This window comes from Pelodiscus sinensis, chromosome 3 (genome assembly GCF_052426305.1).
Source record: "Pelodiscus sinensis isolate ZL-2025 chromosome 3, ASM5242630v1, whole genome shotgun sequence".
NCBI classification, from domain to species: domain Eukaryota; kingdom Metazoa; phylum Chordata; order Testudines; family Trionychidae; genus Pelodiscus; species Pelodiscus sinensis.
Genome location: NC_143054.1, coordinates 201842287 through 201868498, shown reverse-complemented (window position 1 = coordinate 201868498; position 26212 = coordinate 201842287). Strand labels below are relative to the sequence as shown.

Here is a 26212-nt window from a genome sequence, read left to right as displayed (position 1 = left end):
GGGGGCCACAGTGGAGCTTTGTGCAGACTTCTAGGACCATTTTGTAAGGGGCTATGGGTTTTTTACCACAAGCAGAGGCCTGAATACAACAGTTTCTCCCTTTAAAGAGACCCTCCCTCCACTCAGCACAGGCCTTGACAATAGGAAATGGTGCCACAGAGCCAGTGCCACATGCTGCCAAGCAGATTTCGAAGCACGGGTGTACCAGTGAGAGCAATGTAGGATCAGGGCCTGAGATCACAGCCCTTGCTTGTCTGGCCCAGCGCGACCGTCTGTGATCAAGTTTTGTTTCAGCTCTTTCCTGTCGACTGCCAGGTTTTTATTTGCTGGGGTTTACTGCTGTCACGGGTACCTGTGAATGGAATGGCAAGTTCCCGTCGCTTTGGTGCTCAGAAGTCCCTGTTCAGGGACATTTCTCTCCTCACCTCACTGCTGACTGCCCTGACATTTCCCATCTGCTCACTTGGAGCTCAGCAGTTGCTTTGCACCAGTTCTTTGCAAATGCTCAGAATCACTCTTTATCTTACAAGTTGTGTGTTTTTGTGGCTTTTGATCCGATCTAAATAGAGAACTCTACTGAATACAGCAGAGGGGAGGAAGAGTCGTTTTAAAAAGAGAAACTGTTTTATTCAGGTGTCTATTTATGCTAAAAAAGAGATCCACACAAAATGGTTTGTAAAATATACATAACCTCCACCAAGCACAGTATAACCAGCAAGGGCTTTGCCTTAAGGGATTCATTATTCAAAAGGTTAAAATCAAATAAATATAGAAAACAGGAATATCAAGCCAAGGTGCAAATAAAAACGTTCTAACCAGCAGGTAATTGCTAACTTTGACATTGCTTGAAAAACATGAACACCCATTAAACATTACACTAAGGTCCCAATTCAGCAAGGTAAGTCCCTTGCACACAGCATGGGCTGAAATCTACACATCAGCAGTCCCACTGAAGTCAACGTCCTTTGGTGTGTGAAGCCCAGGGAAATCTGAGGTGCCTACATTCAGCCCCTTACTGCACTGGGTCCTGGATCCAGAGGAGATGCAGGAAAAGTAAGTAGACTCACTAGCTCTACTCACACCCCTGCCCCAGATGCAAATCAATGGGACTTGCCCAGAGCAGAGCCGGAAGGCATATCGTGCAGACTTGCAAAAACGTCAAAGAAATAAAACCTACCAGTTCCAGCTACGTTCTGTTAGCCGAGGCTTACAAGAAACACCAGCATACCCGGCACTCCCACCGCACACACCATGCTGCGGAGGAGGGACACACACACACACGTATCAGACCCCTGCGTGAACAGGGCACATGCGTACATGCACACACCTGTCACAACCTGGGTGGACAGAGGGGAACACAGCTTGGCATGAAGGGTCTCTCTCATTCTCTCACATGCAGTTCACACCAGACACTCCCTCCCTCCCACACATGACAACCGTGCCACTCTATCACTGCTCACCCCCCCCTCCCCAGGTCAGATCCATGGGGGCTGGATGCAGAAGAGTGAGGGGTCTCAGTTGGGGGCCACATCAGTGAGGGTTGGGGGTTTGGAGAGGAGATTTTTTGCTTCTCACTTGCGTGGTCCCCAACTGATTTCTCTGGGGGTCAGTGACCCCTGACCCAAAAAAGGCTCCTCACTCCTGCCTTAAATAAAGCATACATTGAAACCTCTTGTGCTGGACATAATATTTTACTTTATTTGAAATGAAGTTTGATAAACTAACATGAGAAAGTTTAATAGTTTAAATTAAACCGTTCTCCCCAGCTGCAGCACCAGCAGAATGGCTGGGGCGTAATCGTGTAATGAACAGGGAATTTCCATTAGCAACTGGTAGTCTGCGGAAAGGTTTGCACTGAGGCGGGGGTAGGGATGTTAAGCACTAGTCAACTATCTGATAAGCAAATACTTACCGGATAGTCAACTAGTCGCTCCCCCCCCTTGCTGCCTATCAGACAGAGGCAGCAAGTGGGGGAAGAGAGGGGTACTTCAAAGTGGCAGCCCCGCACAGAGCCTGTGCAGCGCTGCCCCTTTGAAACACCACCACGGCATTTCAAAGGGGCAGCGCAGCATAGAGCCCGGGATCAGCTGTGAGGCACTGCCCCCTCCCATCCTGCCCCCGCAGCCTGATCCCCTGCATCGTCCCATACCCTCAGTGCAACCCCTGCCCCTCCCATCCTGCCCCCGCATCCTCTCTCACCCTTCCTCCTGCCCCCACATCCCTTTTTCATAGACGGGCACTATATTTATCCTTTTCTCTATGGCCTGTGGCTGCAGCTCGCGTGGGGAGCTGTGGTGACAGCAGCACCTCTGCCTGCCGGGGAGGGGGGGATGGGCGAGAGCACCAGCCCCATCAGCAAACCTGGTGAGCTCAGGCAGCCACAGCAACAAGCTGCTCTTCTGCTTCCCCTTCCAGTGGGGCTCGGAGCCCCCAGCCATCCAGGCCAGCAAGGGACAGCGCGGGGCCACGTGCCAGGCGCCAGAGTTCCCTCTACGCTGCGCACTTGTGTGCACAAAGGAAATTTCTACCTGCCCACCTCCTCAGTAGAGCCACGCAGCAGCGTGGTGGGAAGGACGCTTGGGCTGGTGGGGCTGGAGGAACCGCCTGGCTGGCAGGCGAGTAGGCTGCTGCTCCAGCTGGCCAAGGCTAGAGGAATCACGCAGCTGGTGGGCAGGAGGGAGGACGGCTGCTCCAGCTGGCTTGAACTGGAGGAACCACATGGTTGACGGGCAGGTGGCTGCTCCGGGCTGAAGGAACCACATGGCAGCCCAATGGGCGGCTGCTCCGACTAGCCGGGGCCAAAAGAACCACATGGCTGGCTGGCAGGCAGGTGGGGGGCTGCTCCAGCTGCCTGGAGCTGGAGGAACCACGTGGCTGGTGGGCAGGATGGGGGGCAACTACTCCAGTTGGCCGAGACTGGAGGAACCAGATGGCTCGTGAGCAGGTGGCTGCTTGGGGCCGGAGGAACCGCCTGGCTGTCAGGCGGGACGGCTGACAGCTGCTCCAGCTGTCCGGAGCTGGAGGAACCACATGGCTAGTGGGCAGTCAGCAAAATAACACATGACAGAGTAAAATTAATCCCCATAATGAATATGCAAATGAGAAGATGCAAATGATCCACCAACAGTTGTTTAATGAGTTTGCTGGTCTGTGGTATAAAAAAGGCGGGGAACCACTGTTCTAGGCCGATTTCATCAGGCCCTGGTGACTTACACATTACTTGGACAAGTTATATCTTCAACTTACTCTTTCCCCATTTTAGCTTCTGAAGCAACCTCATTTTCACTGGCATTCACTGTGTTAGGTAACCCAAAACAGAAGTCATTAAGCACTTCTGCCAGTTGCACATTTTCTGTTAGGCTACGTCTAGACTGGCATGATTTTCCGCAAATGCTTTTAATGGAAAACTTTTCCGTTAAAAGCATTTGCGGAACAGAGCGTCTAGATTGGCATGGAAGCTTTTCCACAAAAGCACTTTTTGCGGAAAAGCGTCCGTGCCAATCTAGACGCGCTTTTCTGAAAAAAAGCCCCGATCGCCATTTTCGCCATCGGGGCTTTTTTGCTCAAAACAAATCTGGGCTGTCTACACTGGCCCTTTTGCGCAAAAGGGACTTTTGCCTGAACGGGAGCAGCATAGTATTTCCGCAAGAAGCACTGATTTCAGACAGTAGGAAGTCAGTGTTCTTGCGGAAATTCAAGTGGCCAGTGTAGACAGCAGGCAAAAAGCACCTGCTTTTGCGGAAAAACTTGCCAGTCTGGACACAGCCTTAGTGTTTTTCTCTCTCCATTGAGTAACGGGCCTATCTTGTCCTGGATCTTCCACGTGCTTATAATATATTCATAGAAATGTTTTCTTGTTTTCATTTCTGGCTCTAGCTAGTTTGAGCTCATTTTGTGGGCTGGCCTTTCTAATTTTGCCCCTACATACTTGTGTTATTTGTTTATAACTTTGTTACCACTTTTTGCAGGTTTCTTTTTTATTTTTATGTCATTGAAAATCTCCTGGTTAAGGTCAGGCTGTCTCTTGTCATACTGCCTATCTTTCTTATGCAGGTGAATAGTTTGTTGTGCCCTTAATAATGTGTCTCTTAAAAACTGCCAACTGTCTTCAATTGTTTTTTTCCTCCTTAGACTTGCCTCCTACGGGATCTTATGTACCAACTCCCCGAGTCTGCTAAAGTCCATCTTCTTGAAATCCATTATCTTTGTTTTCCCTTTTGCCATTCCTTAGAATCGTGAACTCTATCATTGCATGATGACTGTCACCCACACTGCCTTCCACTTGTCCATTCTCAACCAGCTCCTCCCTATCCGACAATATCAAGTCTAGAACAGCCCCCCCCCCCCGTAGCTTTCTCCACCTTCTGAAATAAAACATTGTCTCCAATGCAGTCCAACAACTTGTTGGATAGTCTGTGCCTTGCTCTCTTATTTTCCCTACAGATATCTGGGTAGTTGAAGACCCCCATCATCACCAACCAAGTCTTGTGTTTTGGATGATATTATTAGCTGTTTAAAAAAAGCCTCATCCACCTCTTCTTCCTGGGTAGGAGGTCTGTAGTAGACCCCTACCATGGCATCACCCTTGTTTTCTCCCTTTTATTCTTACCCAGAAACTCTCAGCAAGTCTATCTCCTATTTCCATCTGAGCATCCACAGTCATCCATAGAGCGTGGGAACATCACCCATCAGTGCTCCTGGTATCTGAGCATCTCGGAGGTTAGATGGGGAGGGCCCTGGTGATTTCCATGAAGGTTTAGCTGCCAGTGCTTTGTTGGCAACAACAATTTGAGGAAAACCCCGCCCTCCATCCTCCTCTCTCTGCCGCAGCGTCTGACACTTCACAGATGCCTGGGCTGCTCTGACATTTGACTTTTAGTTTCAAAACTGATCTGGAGCCGAGTCAAACCTTTCAGCATCTGATCCATGTTTTAAACATGCACTTGCTCAGCATGAAGGCAGTTCATAACAGAGGCTCCTGGGCCTACTCCTCAGCTGGTGTCAGTCAGTGCAGCTTGAGTGAGACCGCAGCGGAGTCACGCTGACTGATGCCAGTTGAGGATCTGACCCATCCCACGTAAAACAAAGCAAGCTGGCTGGGATTCCCATCATGCAATGACCAGGCTTGGAGCCACGGGTTATCTAGGTACAGCTTGAACAGGACCTCCAGCTCATTTGGAGAGCTCGGCTACAAAAAGCCTAAAACCCAGTGACTAGCCCTGCAGCCCGAGAGCCGAGCGCAATGCAGATGGTTAGTTTGTGGATCTCTCAGGTGCTGCAGGACCATTCGCTGGATTTCCGTTTTTTCGATTACAGACTAACCCGGCTCCCCTCTGAAACGGTGCTACAAAAGCAGGAGTAAGCCAGGCACTGCAGGAGGAAGGAAAGGGGCAAAGGAACCAGATCCGAGCACTCGCAGCTACTCACAACAGCACAAGCAACAGGGCTAGGGGCAGGAGGTGGAGATAACGTGGAGCAGGCCTCCCAGGCTGGCCAGACCTCGTAGTGCTGGCAAGGCTTGGGCTAGTGCTCTCAAAACAGCTGTGGGACGTGGTGACTCAGCTGGAGACTTGGACTGGCCACCCCAGCTCAAGCCTAGGGGGCCTATGGCTAGCCTGAGCCTCTCCAGAGCTGCAGCGTGGTCACAGCTATTTTCACCTTGCCAGTGCAGACTGGACGCTCACTCCCAGCTGCAGCACAGACCTACCAAAAGCAGCACTGGCTTCCTTCCCCATTCGTTACACCATGGAAGCATGGAGTCCCGCGATGGTATGATGGAGTAACTCGTACTTGTGTCCAGCAGGCTGCGGTCCTTCCCCCGGACTCCTCGCATACTCCGTGGCAAGCTCAACCTGCCTGCCTCATTTACACGGTACTAGATGAGGACAGGGCTTGTTCCCGAGAGCATTAGCATCTTCCCTTCTCCCGAGACATGATGGGGCAGAGAGCTCTCACCTCCAGGAGAGCCTCGCCTGCCTGCCTGATCCCTCTTCCTGTATCTCTGATAACAAACTGAACCCCCCTCCTTGGTAATCGGTTAATTACCTCATGCCCAGAGTGGTGAGTTAGCCTGTGGCTACTCACATTGTGCTTTATTCACAGAGGAACGTTGCAGGCACCTATCCATTAGTTAATGTACATCACCTTTCAAGAATGCTAAATTTAAAAAAAAATAAATAAATAAAAAAATCAGTTAAGGAGGCCAAATCCCCTCTAGTGAAGGCAACTTCTCAGGTTTCTTTCTTGCATGTGGTATATGGAAAATGTCCATCTCAGAACACATAGCTGTGTACAGTAATTCCGCATTTAACATGTGCCCACTTGACATGTTTTCGTGATAGCACAATTTTTTTTTAGGGAACGTTTTCTGAATTACACGACCGTTCCCGGAATAACACAATTTCCCCAGCCGGCCCAACACCGGTGGCTGCACGGGGCTTCCCCCGCCTTCCTGCGAAGCGGCGGAGGGTTCGCCGCGCCGTTCTCCAGCAACCTCCCCGCCCCTTCGCCGGACGCAGTGTGGGTCCTGGCAGACCCGTCACAGGGGCATGCTCCCAACCCGATCCCCCTCCCTTCTCCTTCCCCAGAGCCAAACACCTCCCCTCCCTGCTGCAACCCAGTCCCCTTCCTCCCCCAACCTTATGTCCGGGTCCCAACAGACACCACCGCTTGAAACGCAACCCCCCCCTTTTCCATTATTTTCAATGGGAAAATTGACCCCGCATAACACGTTTTCACTTAACACGATCATTTTCTGAAACATATCTATAGTGTTAACTGAGGAATTACTGTAATCTATTTCACACCCACATCTCTGGGACAGACCAGAATGACGTGTTATCTCACCAGGTGCACTTTGCATGGTCTAGGTGTGTGAACTCTTTATCTACTGCTGTGTCTCTGCACGGATGACACAAGACTAACTGATACACACGAGACCACAGAGCCTCTCGTGTGGTACAAGGCAAAAAGCGTTAAGACTTTTAGAACGCCACTGAGCCCTTCACAATTCATCAACCCTTTGTCTGATCTTTTTAACTTGATGGCAGGAGCTCAGATGAGGCCCTCGTGTAACATTTCAGTTTGGAGACACATGCAGCTTTGGGGGGATTTGAAATGAAGGCCATGTATGCATCAGGCTCATCCACTACAACCTCAGTTAAGCACGAAGCAGATACCTGCACCACAGTGGAGAGCGAGGGCTACAAGGCCAAAAAGCCAATCACACGAGGGCTCAGGGCACCGTGAGAAAGCTGCTAACCGGCCCCGCTGGTGTATTTACTCATCGGCACCACAGCCATGGAGCCTCGCGGCTCCCCTTGGCTGCAAACAGCTAACAGAGCCATGGGAGCTGCGAGGCGCTGGGCACCAGGACGTAAACCCACCGCTGGGGTCAGTTCTCAACTTTCTCCAAGTGGTTTCACAGGCCACTTTGCAAAACACTGGGAATCATGCTCCAGCTGTGTTTGGATGGAGCAGGAGTCAGTTCAGTGTCAACTGCAGAGCGGACTCTCATCGGGTGAGCCACTGGCATGTTGCTCTGGACCCCTGCACATGCCACATTAGGCTGTTTGCGAACAGAAGGGTCAAACCATGGCTCTAATGGAATAAGAGACTCCACTTACGTTTCAGAACGACTTTCCTTGCCTTAAAGCCCGTCCTGCTCCCAATGAAATCCCCACTCTGCCCACCCTCAAACAGACGCAATTCTCAAAGTCACCAACCAGTAGGGATCAAGGTGTCATCCACAGGCAAGTAAGAGTCTGCTTCTATGGAGAACTCGTGGTCGTAGATATCGCGTGAGCCCTAGGAGACAATGAAAGAAATGCTTAGGCTACACTTCACTCCGTAGCTGAGTCCAGATGCCTGTGCAGGGTTTTATCAAACCACATGTTCACTGACTGCGAACGCCTGCAGAGCGAGCCCATGTCACTGGATTACACATTCAAATGGGAGGGACTCTGAATTTCCCTATAACTATGGCACAGGCAGTCTCCACATCACTCAACAGGCAGAGAGAGGCAAAAGCAACTATCATGATCCCCAGGCTTAATCATACTCCACTGCTTAATACAGTCGCAGCCTAATCAATGCTCTATACACAGCCAAGAACAGAAGTCCTGTCAGGATGACTGACAGCTTGCATGCAGCGTGCAGCAGATATACCAAAAAAAACTTGCCAACAGGAACTTCTACGCCTGCAGCGTCCCTCTGTGTCTGCCTGACCTGCGCTTCCTTCTTGTGTGTCACCCTGCCCAGCACGCAGAAGGAAGTTACGAGGCAGAAGGTGCCATATAAAACTTATGCTGGACATTTTCTTGGGCCCAGATCCCCAGAAGTATTTAGACATGTAGGCCCCGCTGTGGGTTTTTTGTGGATCTGGCTCTTTGACTTAAAGGCTTGTAGGACCCTTTTTTGTTCTGTGTTTGTATTCTAAAAAAGTTGCAAAATTTAAAAAGCTAATATGCAGGCATTAATGACTACACATGTTAATGATTTCACTAAAATCCCTCATAAAAGCAATAGCCTTTTCCAAATCAGGCAAATTCTCATATGGCTAAAACAATCAAATCTTTACCGCAACAAAAAAATTATCCATAAGTTACTTCAATTATGCAGTTTTCTAATTTGGCCACTACAAAGCCAAGTGATGGCTTACTATTAATTACCAAACTTAAATCAAGTAACCAGGGGGCCCAACAGAATTGCCGGCGCCTGGGCAAAGTGGGGCGGGCCAGCTTTGTGGTTCTGTAAGGGGTGGGGCCTCAGGAAAAAGAGGGCGGGGCTGGGCAGGGCAGCCAGCCCTCCATGCCTCCCAGAGTGTGCTGTGCTGTGCCATCCCCCTGCTCTCAGCAACGCCTGGAGCATGCAGCACAGTGCTCCAGCTGCGATGCACAGGGACGAGGGCTCTGGCTGCCACCGTTGCTGAAGTAGTGGTGGTAGCGGCAGCCGGGGGCTGCAGCCCCTTTGAATTGCTGGGCCCTGAGGCAACCGTCTCCTTTCCCTGCCCTCCACCAGCAGGCCGACAAGCAACTAACTATTGTGCAGCTGTTGTAGCCAAAACGCCGAACCCCTGTAAACCCCAACGCAAAATGGTTTTCTGGCACGGACACGGCCAATGACCACCAGTCAGGGCCCATTTTTAAGAAAAGTCAACAACATCCACATTACACAGGGAAGGGGGTGAGTGTACTTCCTATCTCTTGCCCTCACATTTTAGAACAACGAAAGCACATTCTGCCCAGTCTTACAAACCATGTGTTCTATTTCAATATGTGAGTAACATCAGTTTAGCAACAAAAACTTAGCAAAATAATCTAAAATGCCAAAATAAACTTTTACATATCACCCAAAAACCCAACCAAACCTAAAGGGTAGCCCAACAAAGTACATTTTGTTACTAAAGGAGATCAGAAGGTCTCAGGATGGCAGATGATGTGTGCTGTGCTTGCAAGTCCTTGTTGTAGAGGGCAGAAGTCCTTCTGAACTGGGGAAGGAAAGTTTTCTTCTCTCATGGTTGGGATTCTTTCTAAGTACAATATAGGTCTGATCTTGCTTCCACTGAAGTGAATGACAACCTACACCACCTCCATCCCTTGCTAAAATAGGAGCAAGATCAAGCCCTAAAATATGTCTCAGTTTCTAAATAGATTAACAACTACCCACACAGAGGGACACACACATTGAGGTGTTTTGTCTGCTCCACAAAATGTGAGTAAGCTAAAAATTACATTTGTTTCCTTGACCTTATCATTAACCAATTAAGTACACACTGAAGATTACACTGCAGTTGTTACGACATTGATACAGTTAAAATGATATTCTAAAAAGGTCTCTTTCTAGCTAGCATCTTTCAAAGAGCTTTGTTATCTAACTGTAAGATTGAAACAAGGTTATCAGATGCTACCCTCACTGCACAGCGGTACTCGGAAGAATCATTTTCTCTACCTTTGCCTTCATGCCGGGTTATAAATGAAAACAAAGTGCCATTGAGAGGCAGTGTGGCCCACCTGGCAGGGAAGAGTGACATTGGCTCTGCTAGCAACTTGTTGGGTGACCTCAGGCAATTCACTTTCCCTCTCTGTGCCTTTGTTTTTCCCTCCTTGCAGCTGTTCTCTGTGGTATCTGGTTAGATTGTGAGCCAGGGCTCACACCTGGTCTTTGTCTCCACCTACCCATAAGAGTGCCCTGATCTCAGCCAGGGTGCTAGGCACTAGTAGAATGAGGTCAACACTAAGGCGACAGCGGTGCCAAGTGAAGTACCTAGGACACCTGCGTTACTGAAGCAGAAGTTATTTAACCCTTTGTTAGCTGACTGGTCTCCTGGCCCAAAACAATGGGAAGTCCAAAAGAGCCGTTCTGCCATGCCTTGTGGTGACCGCACCAAGCTTCATTTTTTGCAGTCAGGGAGTTTAAGGCCAGAAAGGCCCAGGTGATCATCCAGTCTGTCCTGTATCTCTCCGGCTTGGGAATACAAATAGACTCAGAGTCACAGTAGTTTCTCCTGAAGCCAAATTAGCTTCCCGGGGCATGTCTCATCCCCGACTGCCCTGAACCTTTGGACTGGGCTTTTCTGAACACCCACACCACAAGTAGCCCCAGCCTCTCCCTCCCTTACCAACCTGCACATGCCTCTTGCTCCCTCTCCCTCCGCTCCCTCTCCCTCCGCCCCCGTACTAACATATTAGTTCTACTCCTGCAGCAAGCTAAGTAAGATCACTGGACAACACAGCTCACGAGAGAGTTAGGAGTCTACATGCTAGACTGAAAGAGACATTGAGATGAACTGTGTCAAGGGCCAAGGATGATGAACTTACCTGGCCTGCTAGATTGAAGTAGGTATGGTTTGTAAGGCTAACCGGAGTAGTGTTGCTGCTTTGCGCCCGGTAGTTTATTGCTAGTTCTCCGCCATCAAGTGTGTAGGTCACCCAGACTTTTAACTCCCCAGGATACCCTTCCTCACCCTCTGGGCTCCTTCTGAAGAAGCGTATGCCATTTACCAGCACCTCGGGGGTCCAGAGAACCTGCAACATCAAGTTAGTTGACATTCACTTCATTTCTCTACCCCTGGAAACCCACATGCAAGATACATGACACAGCTCCATTTCCTGAAGCAAACAGGTCTCTCAGAATTCTTATTTACAGCTGCAGTGACACAGAAACCATAGTTAGACAGTAAACTCCTTGGGCTAGGGGCCTTTTGTGTTCAGTGCTTGTAGAGTGCCTGGTACGCTGGGGTTCTGATCCAGGACTGAAGGTCGCAAGGGACAGGATAATATGAATCATAATGCTTTACTGAACAGCACCCCTCTCTTGTGCTGCCTCATGGATTTGAACATGGAAAGAGGAGGCTGCCAATCAGTATTAGTTCCCATTTGCTCAAGGTCCTGTATACTTCAGATACATAAACCAAAAACAGATTTACATACTGCATTTCAGAGAGATCCTACAGTTTACATTCAGGAATCACTTAGCTCACTCCAAGGGTAGGAACTCTTCAGCGGCACACAGTGTAAGTCCGGAAGTGAAAACAAACACTGAGTACAACTGAAAAGACTAGGAGCAGCTGAAGGAACAGAGCAATTGAAGCTGGAAAGTCCAATCGGAGTACTAGGGATAACTCTCGGACCAGGGATATAAACGATAGGGGAGTAGAGTCACTCTCTCAACTACTCACTTCCCCTCCCCCTTGCTGCCTCTGTATCAGAGGCAGCAATAGGGGAAGCAGGAGCCAGTGCTGGGGGTAGTCAGCTTAGAAGCCAGTTCCCCCAGCACCATCTCTGGGCAGAGGGGAGGGCAGAGGAGGCAGAGGCACAGTGGGGGACTCTGCACAAGCCAGGACTGAAGCAGTCCCAGCTCACGCAAGATCCCCGAATGCTGCACCTCTGCTATTTAATTGTAGTAAGAGCCGCCTGGCTCTTACTGCATTTATAAGGTGGAGCCAGAGCGGGGGTAGTGAGCACCCCCCCATCAACTACTCAATCAGCTAATTAAATGTTATACTGATCAGCGGGGTGTTAAGTAACAGGATTGTGAGGGTACATCTACACTGCAAAACCCACACCACAACAAGTCTCAAGAGCCCAGGTCTGCTGCCTAGTTGAATCCCAGTATTCTCATATCCCTTGGTTTCATTCTCCACGTTCCCTAGTCAGCTTCCTTCTAGTCAGAATGCTCTCTACCTGGCCAAGGTTGAAGAGGCCTTCGCACACCCTTCTCTTTGCAGGTGTGCATGGTCTTGACCCAGGCACAGAAATCAAATAATCAGATCAACTGTAAAGTGCCTTTCTGCAAATGGGACTGCTACAGCCGATTTGTTTGCTTGTCTCTCCAGCCAGAAAGAAGATAATAAAACTACAGATTATCCTGCCTGGGGACCATGAACTGGATGACTAAAAGCTGACCACAGCACTGAGACCAGCTAGATGACAATTGGCTCTGCTCAACATCACTCAGCTAGTCGTAGCGTATAGGTGTTACACTGACGACTCATCCAGTCCTTGTCGACTCTGGCCACAGACCTTTGGCCAGCATTCTGACTTCAGCGCCACCGAGTTTAAACACTGGGCAGCTTTCAAATGTAGACAAGTACTGGGAAAGACTTACACTATTTAAAACTCCTTTTTTAGCTTTTGTAGACGCCATCTGACTTTCCTGAACAAGTAGTATTTGGGATAAAAGATGTCTTTGCTAAAATTTCAGCACCTGCAACTCTTCGGTATTGTCCTCAGCACTCGCGGGTATTTGAGACATTTCGAATGGGTTCGCCAGGGCTGATGTTAGGCTTGCTGAGGCTCAGGGCCAAAGGCCACACCCCATCATGCAGGGCCAAAACTGAAATCTGAGCGCTTCAGCCCTGGGGGGCGGGGCTCAGGTTTCAGGCCTCCTGACTGGGGCTGAAGCCCGTAGGCTTTGGCTTTGTCTCGTTTCCACCACCACCCACGACAGTGGGGCTTTGGCCCTTCCACACGGGGCAGCCAGTTTGGGAAGGCTGAGGCGTCAGTTCCCACTGCTGGGGTCAGGTAGTAATTCTGGTTGTCAGAAGGGAGTGGCGGTGCAATGATGTTTGAGAACCTGGGACTATATGATAAAGATAAGGAGAGCGTGGCATCTGTGCTGCCTTGTCCGTGTTGACATTTACTGGCCATGACTAGGCAACCACGGTGATCATTTCCAAACATGATTTGCTAGCTCTAGTCAGTGTCTGCTGATTCAGCAAATGTTGCATGATCATGAGCAACATTTACACACATCGCTTTTCACCCTCACCAGCACAAATCCTACAGTCTACTCCAGTGTCTCCAGCTTTGCCTGAGGATTGCAGGAACTGGTGTATATAGGGGGAAACTGAGGCACAGCGCTCCCCCCCCCCCCCCCCAAGGATCATGGTGTCAGAGCTGGGGCTGAAATTCACATCTCCCAGCCTTGTTCTCAGACTACAAGATCACACCCTTCCTCAGTTCAGCAGTGTGTGCATCCCTTGGATTCAGGATGGCATTTTCTCCAGCTGAAGTCCAGAGGGGAAAAGACGATTACTCACCTTCTCCTAAGTGTTGTTCTTCGAGGTGTGTTTTCCATGCCCATTGCAATCAGATAGATGTGTGTGCATGCGTACAGCAGCCGGAAGCTTTGTCCCCTGGCAGTGTCTGTTGGGTCATTCAGGGCACCCCCTGGAGTAGTTCGATAGAGGGCCCTGCCGACCTGCCAGCCACTCAGCTCCAGCAGAGGGGAGGGAGGGTGGGTATCGGAAGGGCCATGAAGAACATCTTGGAGAACAAATTATGAGAAGGTGAGCAACCGTTTTTTCTTCATCCAGTGCTTGTGTGTGTCAATTCCAATCAGGTCACACCCAAGCCTAAGTCCTGGAGGCAGGGCAGAGTTCAGGGTCCACTGAGTGGAGTACTGCTTTACCAAAGTCCTGTCCCCTCTGGCCTGCTGGATAATTGCAGAATGAACAGCGACAGTACGTCTGGAGGCCCGCATCGCCACTCTGCATACCCTGGGTGGGACCCTGCCTCAAGAACTCTGCGGAAGCGGCATGCACCTCTGCTAGGTTATAGCACTGCAGGGCACGATCTAGGATGAAATTCACTGAAGGGAGACTGAGGGACCTTTCATTCTGGCTGCAACAGCCACAAACAATTGAATGGATTTCCACAAGAGTTTTGTTCTTTCAATGTAAAAGGCCAGCACTGTGCGAACGCCCAACAATTGAGCTGGTGCTCCCTGCCGCTTGTGTGCAGCTCAGGACAGAACATTGGGAGGAAGACGTCCTGGTTGATGTCAAACAGAGACGAACTTCAGGAAAAACGCTGGGAGTGGCCTGAGCTGATTTTTGTCTATACAGAACACAGGGTACGTCTGTCCTGGCTGAGGTTATCACCACCAAAACCACCACCTTGTGGAAGAGGTAAAGCAGAACAAGTCAGAGTGGTTCAAAGGGTGGCATCACTAGTCTAGAAAGGACTAGACTGAAGTCCGAGGCCGAAATCAGCTGTGGGATACGTGGGCAGAGCCTGCCAAGACCTTTCAGGAAATGGCTGACCATAGGGCTGGCTGTGCCGACGTGGAAGGGAGAAATGGCGGCTAAGTAGGCCTTTACGGATGAAATGGACAATACCTGCTGCTTAAGATGGAGAAGATGGTCTGGTAGAAGTGGAATAAACACAAGCATCAGAGACGGACACTGTTGCACCCACCAGACTGAAAATCTCTTCCACTTGGCCAGGTAGGTAGCCCTGGGCGAGGGTTTCCTACTGACAACAAGGACTTGTCTGACTGGGTCTAAGCAGGAGACCATCAGGTTCAGCCTTGGAGCTTCCAGCTGTGAGGCGCAGTGACTCGATGTCTGGGTGATTCTGAGTGATCAGGCCCACGAAGAGGGGTAAGGTGACTGGGGCTCCCACGGACATTCCCAGGAGAGATGTGTACCAGTGCTGGCAGCGCCAAGCTGGAGCTCTCAATAGCACCAAAGCTTGTTCCCTCTGAACCTTGAGGAGCACTCTGAACAAAAGGGAGGAGAAATGGCTTCCCATAGTCACCCAGGGGATAGAGTCCAGCTCTAGCCCAGCTGCGGTGGCCAATTCACAGCAAGATTTACCTGGTGTTGCTCCGGTCCTTAATGTGATGAATTTTGGGTTTTTGGAAAATAAAACGTAAATGTCCATGCTGCATTTGACGTAGTGGGCTGGGTGAGGGGCTCACGATGCAGGCCGCCCCCGGGAGAGAGGACAGTCCTAGCCCTCTCATCGCAGCAGCCTGGGGCCAGGTGAGAAGCGCCAGGCTATGGCGCTGCAGGGGAGGGGAGCATGTCCTCCAGCTGGGGCAGGTCCAGGTTTGCTTGCCCCTGTGCTCCCCAGCCAGAGTGAGAGATGCAGCAAACTGGCGCTTGCCCCTCCTCCCCGATGAAGGGGAACAGCCAGCAATGCTCCTGTGCAAATCGGGGAAGCCTCAGCTCTCCACCCTCAGTAAAGGACTCGTGAGGTGGGAGGCCTAGAGCTGGGGCTGATCCAGGAGGGCGGAAGGGCTCCCAGCCAGCCCGGCCCGGCCCGGCCTAGTGCTTCTGTCTCTCTGCTTCTCAGTAAACCATACAGAAGTCTCATTCCAGGCTGTCACATGACAGTCCTATGTGGGTCCTGCAGCTTAGCAGGCCTGGGATGGAAGTTTCCATCCCTGCTGTACCCAGCTTAGCAGAGCCTGGGACCCTGCAAGCGCAACAGCAGCTGGGCGTTATCAGTTCTCCCCAGGCCTTGAGCAGCAAACAGGTCTGACCTCGGTCTCAGCCCATGATAGTAATAAGAATGGCGCTGGGCCAGGGACGTGCACACCTGGTAAACAGCCAGAGTCCAACACCTGCCCGGGGTCCCGCCCCTCGGGGGGTTCCACCAGGGACCTTTTCCCTCGCAAGGTGCCCTGGGTCCCCCAGCTGGAGCCACGTCCACTGCGGCCTGGTGCGAGGTGACTGGAACGGAACTCCCTGCAGACCTGGCGGGGCGTAAGCATTTCCAAGTGCCTGTTGCTCATTAATATGGATTGCTTTGCCTATGCTAATTATTTGGATTAGCTTGCAGTAGTTGTGTACTTGCCAGTATTAGCCTGTAACGGTAGTGCGGTGGTGAGATTTGTATTTTGTAGCAGCTGGGTAATCATTTGGCAGTATTGCATTTGTCTTTGTAGTAAGATTAATAAAAGCAACTATCTATCCACAACCCTGTTAGGCACAATGCCCCTGTGACTTGACACAGGCATATCCCATTTTCCTGGCACAACCAAACCTTTACCTCGCTTTAAACTAGGATCAGAGGAAGCTGCATACTGAATTTGGTGGTGCTAGCTCTTTCTGTTTGGGAGGAGTTCTCAAACACAGACTGACAGACAGACTCTCGGAAATACATACTAGATTAGGGGCAGATTTTACCCATAGTAAAAACTGATTGGAATACATTGCAGGGATTGTGTCTTTTAGTTGCACAGATCTGAAAGCTCATTGCAAAACAAGGCAATATGAGTCTGATCAGAAAGCCACTGAGAAAGTGTCAACAAGGAGCAATGGGCTCAAGTTGTGGTGGGAGAGGACCAGGTTGGATATTAGGAAAAACTATTTCACTAGGAGGGTGGTGAAGCGCTGGGCTGGGTTACCTAGGGAAGTAGTGGAGTCTCCATCCCTAGAGGTGTTTAAGTCTCGGCTTGACAAAACCCTGGCTGGGTTGATTTTGTTGGAATTGGTCCTGCCTAGAGCAGGGGGCTGGAATTGATGACCTCCTGGGGTCTCTTCCAGTTCTATGGTTCTATGAACTTTCAATGTACAGAAAGCTTGTCCTCAAACATCAATGGCTCAGGGCTGAAGTGCACTAAAATCAACTGCTTGCTTAACAGGCTGCTGCTCATTGAAAACCAAGAAGATCAGAATCAGAATGACCATGAACAGAGGTACCTTGTCAAATCCTTTGTTCCCTCCATGCAGGCTGTTGGGTGGGTTATTGAGGGCCAACTGATACTCTTGTCCTTCCACAGTGAATTTCCCATTAGCAATTCTGTTAGCAACTCGCCCAATCACGGCTCCAAAATAGGGATGTTTGTTGACGTAACCTAACAAAAATAAATGAGTCAGCATTGAAAACATAGTTCTAGTTTGATCCTGATCTCTAAGGCCAGGCAGATGGAACAGAGGGTATGTCTACACTGCATTCCTCTTTCGAGAGAGGAATGCAAATGCAGCTGAGTGAAATTGCAAATGAAGCGTGGATTTGAATTTCCCATGCTTCATTTGCATAATCGCGTCTGCCCGCTATTTCGAAATACCCTATTTCGAGATAAAAAACGCATTGTAGACATGGTTATTTAAAAAAAACCCTTCTTTTGAAATAATTGTTAAGCCTCGTTTTTTAAGTAACGGTTCTTTCGAAAGAAGGGGTTTCTTTCAAAATAACTGCATCTACACAGTGTTTTTTTTATCTCTAAATAGGGTATTTCAAAATAGCGGCTGGATGTGATTATGCAAATGAAGCACAGGAAATACAAATCCGCGCTTCATTTGCAATTTCGCTTGGCTGCATTTGCATTCCTCTCTCGAAATAGAATGCAGTGCAGACATACCCTCAGAGACTGGGGTGGGAAAACCAGTCCTGGCAATAAGACAAGGGTCCTATTGTAAGAAAGAAAACTTAGAATGTATCTGCAGGTCTCCATTTGTTCACAGATTTGAATTCTAGACGGCACCTCCAACTGCACACCCATTTCCATCACCCCTGCACCTTCCAGAATTATGGGAGTGCTTCATTCCTCAGAATTCATGGCCCTAGAACAAGCAACTGTGGAGGTCTGAAGATCCCTTTACGAGAACATTTGCCCTAACAGAAAAAACAGGATGTTTGTGTTAAAAACGCAGGAAATGGAGAGCTCAGGAGACACTTCCCATTCAGTGTAGCCATTTGAAGCGCTAGGCTGACATTAGCCACAAGGCAGCCCTTCCTGCTAAGTACCATGGAGGTGAGGTGTTTTCTACTCACCTCTCACCCCCAAAAAAAATTCTGCTGCGAGTGGCTTGCTCAGCATCCCACAGGCAAGCTGTGCGAGAGACCAGGACATGCACTGTCACCAAATATACACCCCCAGACTTTACCCAGACTCTAAATTGGCAGGCCAATTTTTAAGCCACTCTAACTATGCATGTGGATTTCAGAGAGGTTAGAAAATCAGAACCTGTACAGAAAGCAGCATAGTAACAAATATACCCTATCAGCCAGAGAAATCAAACCAGCTCATCCAAATCTACTCCATTCCTCAGACAAAAAACAAAACCAGATTAATATGTGGTCTCCATTCTGCTCCCAGATTCTCCACTGAGAATGCAGAGCAGAATTTGGCCTCCTGCTTTCCTGCAAATTTGAGAAACAACAAGGAGGAAATGCATCAATAAAAACAGCCTGGTGTGTGTTTGCCAGGGAGCTGCCAGCAGTACAGAGTGTGGGTTCCCTGTTGGAGCTCAACGAGCATTCAAAGTGCTTCATCATTCTGAGGAGAGCTCATGGTCCCCGTGTGACAGCGGGTGCACTCTGCCCTCAGCTGTCACTTCATGATGCTCCAAGTAGCTCATATAATTTCCTTAAAAACAGGAAGACAGCACCCATTTGCCATCCGACAGTGACTGAGCGGCTGCTTGTTGCAGGACTGCATGCCTAGCTCAGATCTCCTTAAAGTAGTGTGTGGCCTAGGGATGCTAAGGACTAGTGGACTATCCAATAAGCAAATGCTTATCAGATAGTCAGTCGACTAGTCGCTCCCTTCCCCCCGCTTGCTGCCTCTCAAAAGAAGCAGCAACCAGGGAGGGAGGGGGAAAGGAGCAGGGTACTTCAAAGCAGCAGCTCCACATGGAGCCTGGGGTCTTCTCAGGCCTCTGCCCTCCACAGTGCTGTCCCTCCTCTTCATACAAAGCACAACTGCTTGCAGCACTTGCCGTCTGCTCCCTCTAAGCATCTCCACCTGCTCCTCTCTCTCTCCACATTGTGGTCACGCTACTCATCTTCACTTCACAAGTCTCTGACTCTGCCCGGTCTGCATGCCCACTCCCACCTCTTGTCCACCAACCCTGCCTGCTCTGCTGCACCAATGCCGCCAGTCTCCACAACCTCCGTATCAGTTCTCACATAGCGTCCATCCTGCCAACTGATCCGTAAGTGCCTAACATGTATGGAATCTCCCTCTCTGGAGATATTTAAGAACAGGTTAGATAGACATCTGTCAGGGATGGTGTAGACGGAGCTTGGTCCTGCCTTGAGGGCAGGGGGCTGGACTCGATGACCTCTCGAGGTCCCTTCCAGTCCTATGATTCTATGATTATACGGATGACCCTAGTGCCTAGGAGCCCTAGCCACGGACCTGACCCCACTGTGCTAGGTGCTGTACAAACAGAACAAAACCATGGTCCCTGCCCCATTTTCAAGTTTTGCGAGCCTGACTGATCTTGCGTGCACAGGTCTGTAAACCAGGAGCAAATCCAGTGGCACTGAGCACCCCTGAGCCAAGTAAGGGTCATAGACTGGGTAAGGACTATCCCAGTTTGAGCTTGTACAGCACCTAGCACAATTTGTTTACATTTCTCTTATAGCTCCTGTCACCATATGTCACCAGATCCTCACAGCTCTGTCATCAGGCAAGGCAGGGCACCTATCCTGCTCTACAGGTAGGAAACTGAAGCACAGAGAAATTAAGCGACTTCGCCAATGTCACAAAATGAGTTTGAGAGAGAGCAGGGACTGAACTCAGAATTGCTGAAGTCTCAGCGTGGTGCCCTGGGCATTAGCCCATCTTTCCTCTTGAGGTTCCATTCCTGACTAGGGCCCCTAGGTGCTACAGTTAAACAAAACTCCACTAACTTATCTCATGGTCAGAACAACGACCATATGGGTCAGGCCAACGGCCCACCTCGCCCAGTACTCTGTCCCTGACAGCGGTCAGTGCCAGCGGCTTCAGAGACAGCAAAGAGAACAGGGTGGTTTTGAATGTTCCACTTCTATTGTCCAGCTCCAGCTTCTGACAGCTGGAGATTTAGGCACACACCGTGCATGCAGTCAGGACCCTGACCATCTGGACCCTTCCTCTGGGAACTTTCTAATTCTTTTGTGAACCCAGTTATACGTCTGGTCTTCACAACGTCCCCTGGCAACAAGCTCCACGAATTGACTGTGTGTTGTTTGATGTACTGTACTTCTTTACACTTGCTTTAAACCAGCTGTCTAGTCATTTCATTGGCAATCCCGTTCTCCCGATCCGTCAACACTTCATGATAGACCTCTGTCCCACACCCACTGTAGGCCCCCCTTTCCTGCCTGTGCTGCCCCACAAGCTAGAAGGAAAGTTTCCTGCTCTTGGGATGGGGATTCTGTGACTTATGGTGCTGCTCCTGCAGCAAACGGCAACTTGCAACCCTCCTGCCCCGGCCCTCTGGAAGAGAAGCCGTTCCCTTGCCTTGCAGAGTGCGGTGGATGGGACACAGCCAGGCTGGGACGGGGCAGGGTTCGCACTCCTGTGCGCTACAGCAGAGGCCTACCCTGGGCAAGCTGGGAAAAACGGCAGCTCAGGGCCAGGCGCCTCAGAAAAGGATCCGAGAGAAAACAACCGAGACGCTGAGTCACTGATACTGGCTTTGAAGAATGGATCGAAACCCACCTGCCAAACGATCGAAGCCCAGAACAACGTCCAAGGGGCTCCCATCCCTGCCTCGGGTCTCCAGGGCAGTGATCGTACAGCCCCAGGAGATAACCTCCACTTTCACACGCTCTGATTTCAGCACAAACTTTTCCACGGCCCCGCCTCCTTCCTCCGGGGGCAAGCGTCCGAACGGCTCGCTCGCCACCTCGGTCATGGCCCCTGGAAAACAAGAGGGAAGGCGCAGCAGCGAGCTGAGCACGCAGGGCAGGGCTCGGAGCAGGAAACCACAGGGCCCTGCCCAGGCAGAGCGGCTGCCAGGGAACGGGACCGACGCCCCGGCCCGCTCCTCGGCAGCCGCATCGTGGGGCGGCACCTCACCTGCAGCGCGACTAGCAGCCGCTCCCCGCTCCGCAGGACGCTCGGGCCGGCGTGCGCTGGCGGACAGCATGCTGGGACGCGGAGGCTGCGCTCCTGCGTGCTGGGACCTGTAGTTCGGGGAGCGGAGCGGGCCCACCAGGAAGAGGCGGCCGAGCTCAGCGCACTGGCCTTCGGCCTTCAGGCGTTCGGGGCGCGCTCGGATCGCCTGGCCAAGTTTCCTCCGCAGCCAGGGCGCCTAGAGCCTTACGGCTGTTTTCAGAGGACGCTGAGGTTCTGCCTGGGGCGCTGGGGTGTCAGAGTCCCCGTCGGGCAGGACTCTCAGGTTGTGTGCCCATTGGCTGTGCGTGGAAGCCTAGGCGCTGGAGACCGCCCTGGGGATACTCCGCATGGCTTTCACGTGCGGGAGAGCATCCAGCAGTAATGGGGCTTTGTATGATCTCTGGAGGTAAGGCCGGTATTTCACTGATGCAGTTTTATCACCTGTTTCTATTTCCAGCTGGACCATCCCCAGGATCCTGAACTTTGATTAGCCACGTGGGAGCAGGGATGAAGCTGCCCAGCTGTCCAAGGAGGCACCTGGGCACTAGCTGCCCAGCTTTCTTGTAATTTTGCAGCAGCCAACAGCTGATGTTAGGGAGGAGGTGTCTACAAAGACCTGACTACACTGCTGTAAGTCTTACCCCTCATGGAGGTGGAGTAATTATGTCAATACAGTAGGGCACCTACATGGGCAGGAGGAAGACATTACTGTCGACACTGAAGCCTTGTCTACAGCACAGAAGAGTAAGAAGTCCTCCAGCTTCACAGTATTTCAACATTATTTCAAAATAACTGCTTGCTGTGTAGACGTACTCTGCGATGGACCCGGCTGGGTCTGGGCACTGCTGAGGGCGTCCGCTCAAGGCGAATTGCTCAGAGCCAGGGCTGCTTATAACTCCTGACTGGAGACCTTCCCAAAAAAGTCACAAACCAGTCACACCGAGCGCTTCAGCTGCCAATCTGGCCAGCAGAAAGCCTCATGAGCAAAACCCCTCCTTGTATCTTATTCCACCCTCACATCCTTCCACTTTCCCTTCCCTAATCCCCCTTCCTGATGTCAAATAAAAACACATGTTGCCAAAAAACCCTCTATTTATTGACCGTAACTGGGGTAGGCGGAGATGAGGGTGGGAGAGGGGAGGGGGAAACCTGGGAGTAGGGAGCTAGAAGGGGGAGGCAAGGGAGGAGAAGCTCAGGGTTGGGGGTCTTGCCAACCCACCTGTCTCCCAACACTGCGGGTGCCGAGGCCTCGGCATCCCCTGTGGGGAGCGGGTATGGAAGGGGGGGAAGGTGGGAGGAAGGAGTGGGAGGAGGAGCGATAGCTGGAGCAGTAGCAGATAGCAATCTCTGCGCCATGGTCTGCAGGTGGTCGTGGATGGCACGGCCCTGGTCACGCAGCTCCTGCAAGCTCTCCTGCTGCAGCTGGAGGTCTTCCTGCACCCAGTGCTCCTGGCTGTGGACCTGCCTGTGCAGTAACCCCAGGTGCTGCTGCTGGTATCCCTCCTGGTTCCAGGTGTGCCTGCTGGCCCGGGTGCAGGAGGATGTCCGGGGCAGGGTGGTGCGCCCTGCTCTTGCAACTGGTGCTGCTGTGGAGAAACCAGAGAGGTGGACAATTGTCCCTAGGGGTGCTGCTGCCACAGTACCTCTGGCCTCCAGGGCCGGCCCCAGGCCATGTGGCCGAGGCACCCTGGCCTCCGGGACTGGTCCTGGGCCGCGTGGCCACAGCAGCGGCACCTCCGGGGCCGGCTCCAGGTCGCATGGCCACAGCAGCAGCACCTCCAGCCCCCATGGCTGGCTCGGGGTTGAGTTGGCGGCAGCAGCCCCTCTAGCCTCCAGGGCCGGCTCCACACTGCGTGGCTGTGGCAGCAGTGCCTCTGGCCTCCAGGGCTGGCCCAGGGCTGTGTGGCCGTGGCTGCGGCAGTGGCACCTCCGGCCTCTGGGGCTGGCCCTGGACTGCGTAGCCACCACGGCAGCAGGACCTCCCTCCAGGGCAGCCGGGACAGCGTAACTGCAGCCGTTGCTGTATGGGAGCAAGAAGCCAGGTAAGGTTCCCCCTCATGCTCAGACCCCCCACTCCCATTCCAATTCCCTCGTTTCCCTCCTCTAAGACCCAGCACCCCTAGCTTGCTCCCACACCCTCCCTTGTTCTTGCACCCTCTCTTCTAGCCACACACTGCACCCTCCCTTGTTCCTGCTCCCTCCACCTGGCCAGACACCCTACTCCCAGCCTGCTTCTTCATCCCAGCTCCCTCCCAGATCCTCCACCCCATTCCTATCCTACTTGCTGGCAGCCTTCTCACACACTGTAACCTTCATTTTTGTCCCTACCCTAGAGCCTAAGGAGGGCCATAAACTCCACTAACTCCAGAACCCCAGAAAAGTAAATCTGTTCTATGGGAAGCCCTAAACCTCCATCCCCCCATCCTTCCCTTCCCCTCTCCCCATGGGCTGGGGCATCAGAGGAGTGAGATGTCTCAGTTGGGGCCACATCAGTGAGCACTGAGGGGGTTGGGAGTTTTTTTGCTTCTCACTTGTGTGGTCCCCAATTGATTTTTTTTGTGGGTCAGTGACCCTCAACCCAAAAAGGGTTCTCTACCCCATCCATAAATAAAGAAAACATTGAAACCTTTTGTGTTGGACATAACGTTTTACTTGATTTAAAATGAAGTTTGATAAACTAACATGAGAAAGTTAAAACACTTAATCTGTTTCATAATCTAAACTAAACCATTCTCACTAGCTGCAGCTGGTTCAGAAAATTAGGTCATACCCATACCCATACCCAGCAGGGCAGTTCTCAATCCTGCCCTTTCCGGGTTGGCCCACGGCCACTTCTACAATTTGTGAAGTAGTCCCCCTTCCAAAATTATTGCCCACCTCTGGTCTGGAAGCAATCAATGCTCATGTTGCTGTAGAAGATGCCTTAATGCCCATGTTCTCTGATATGAGGGAGATGCAGAGGAGGATGGTCTAAAACCGGGGACACTCCCCTATAATTGGCATTACCTGCTGTAAAATTAACATTAGAAAATTAAAATGAGCTTAAGTGTGGCTATAGAAACATGCTATAAAGACCCAAACTAGACAGTAAAAGAAAGCCTTTCAAGAAGTGAATTATAAGGACAGAAGAATGAAGGGGGGACACTGTCCGATTCAAATAAACTAAGGGTATGTCTACACTAGCCCCCTAGTTCAAACTAGGGAGGCTAATGTAGGCATTCAAAGTTGCAAATCAAGCCCGGAATTTAAATATCCCACGCTTGATTTGCATCTTCTCGGTCAGTCGCCATTTTTTGAAATTCACAAGTCTGGACTAACTGCCCGTGTCTACATGCGGCAGGGACCCAGTAGTTCAAATTAAAGCCCTAGTTCAACTACCTGTTAAACCTCATTCCAGGAGGAATAATAGGTAGTTCGAACTAGGGGGCTAGTGTAGACATACCCTAAGAAACTAAGGGGAAGCTTCTAAAAAGGAGGCATCAAACTAATATGACGAAGTGGGTCTTTGCCCACGAAAGCTTATGCTCCTACACCTCAGTTAGTCTATAAGGTGCCACAGGACTCCTCGTCGCTTTTGCAGATTCAGACTAACACTGCTACCCCTCTGATACTTGAAACTAATATGAGTGACTGCATAAGGCAGTATCCATCTTCAAAAGGAGCCAACATGACCCTTCTCTTCCCCATGCCCATACCAGAGTTATCTAAAAAATTAGGGCCTATATGAACCCGGGTGCAAAGGAATAACTGTTGGTCAACAAGGAGGAAGGAAACAGAGACAGAGAGAGCAGGGATGTAAGTGACTAATCAACTATTCTCTTTCCCCCTCTTGCTGCCTCTATCAGAAAGAAGCAGCAAGGGGAGGCAGGAAGGAAGGGGAACCTGCGGGGAGCTGGCTTAAAAGCCGGTTCTCTCTAGCTCCAGCTCCATGGGAGGGGGAGGGGCGCAGCAGCAGCATTCTGCTTTGAAATGTACAAGAGCCCCAGCAGGGACTCTTGTACATTTCAAAGGTGGAAGCACTGCGAGGAGCCTGGAGCCAGCAGGGACTCAGGGAATCCCGTGTTGGTCCCGGACTCCACACAGCATTTCAATCTTTGAAATGCGCAAGAGCCCCTGCTGGTGTTCTTGCGTATTTCAAAGGCGAGCAGCCATGCAGCACTTATGCCTTTGAAATGTAGCAACACCCTGGTGGGCTCTTGCTACATTTCGAAGCGGAAGTGCCCTTAATGACTAATCAGATTAGTTGATTAATCTAATTTTAATATCCCTACAAGGGAGGGAAGGCTTTGGGGAGAAAGGAGGTTGTAAATCTTATCTGGATTAAAACTAAAAAAAAGGGTAACCTGTCTCATATTGGTTTGAAGTCAGTAATTGGAAAGGATATCACTTGTTTGTTAAAGAAATCATGGCTAATACTTGAATTACCACAAGGGAGATGACCAATATGGATTTACACCCCCAGTGGTCTAGCACATTTCTAGCTATCTTGATCAAATGCTTATGTCTTGTTACTATTTGGATGTAGTAAATAGCTTGTCATTAAGGCTTTATAGACATGTTTAAATCCAAAAGCCAATAGCTGTAATAAAGGAATTTATGGTTACTGTTCTGATAATTGTGTTGCTGCACCCCCCTATTTTTATGGAAATGTGGTTTTGAGTATGAATATGCTTAACTCAAATCTGCTTTATGCAAAAGATGGCATATAACCTCTCATTGAAAAGCTTGCAATTCACTGAATGTGTACATTCTATTTGTGTGTATGTATTATTCTTGTATATAGTTAGATATATGAAGTATAAAGCTGTTTATTAATCTTGGTCTTCTAGTGCAGTGTTTCTCAACCTTTTTTTTTTAATAAAATACCCCCTTTAAAAAAATTATAAATACCCCCAGTGCCTACAGTTTTCAGACACACACAATTTTTTTCTACCATCGCAACACACTTGTTTAAACAACTTAATTGTAGCCAGGTGGACAATACAATTTTTGGGCATAAAAAGTACAAAAATAATAAAGCGCTGTAAAATCTTAAAACAAAAATTCACATCTCTCCAAATTTCAGTTGTGTTGATGTATCCCCCAGACTTCTCTCGAGTACCCCAACAGTACCACCAGTTGAGAAACACTGTTCTAGTGAAAGCCA

General features: G+C 50.4%; 1 protein-coding gene across 2 annotated transcripts in view; it reads right to left on the bottom strand.

Moving 5' to 3' along the window:
• GALM (galactose mutarotase) overlaps positions 1-21315 on the bottom strand; it is a 35809-nt gene extending 14494 nt beyond the window's left edge. Inside the window, exons 1-5 of one of the 2 annotated variants that reach the window (XM_075925833.2) lie at positions 21028-21315; positions 20668-20868; positions 16934-17088; positions 10818-11024; positions 7725-7806 (exon numbers count right to left, since the gene is read on the bottom strand). In XM_075925833.2, coding sequence (XP_075781948.1) covers positions 7725-7806; positions 10818-11024; positions 16934-17088; positions 20668-20868; positions 21028-21097 — 715 coding nt within the window. In that variant the 5' untranslated portion in view covers positions 21098-21315. Of the gene's footprint in view, positions 1-7724; positions 7807-10817; positions 11025-16933; positions 17089-20667 lie in introns of both variants that reach the window. The other variant, XM_006112620.5, reaches the window with a different exon arrangement.
• Positions 21316-26212: the final 4897 nt, after the last annotated feature.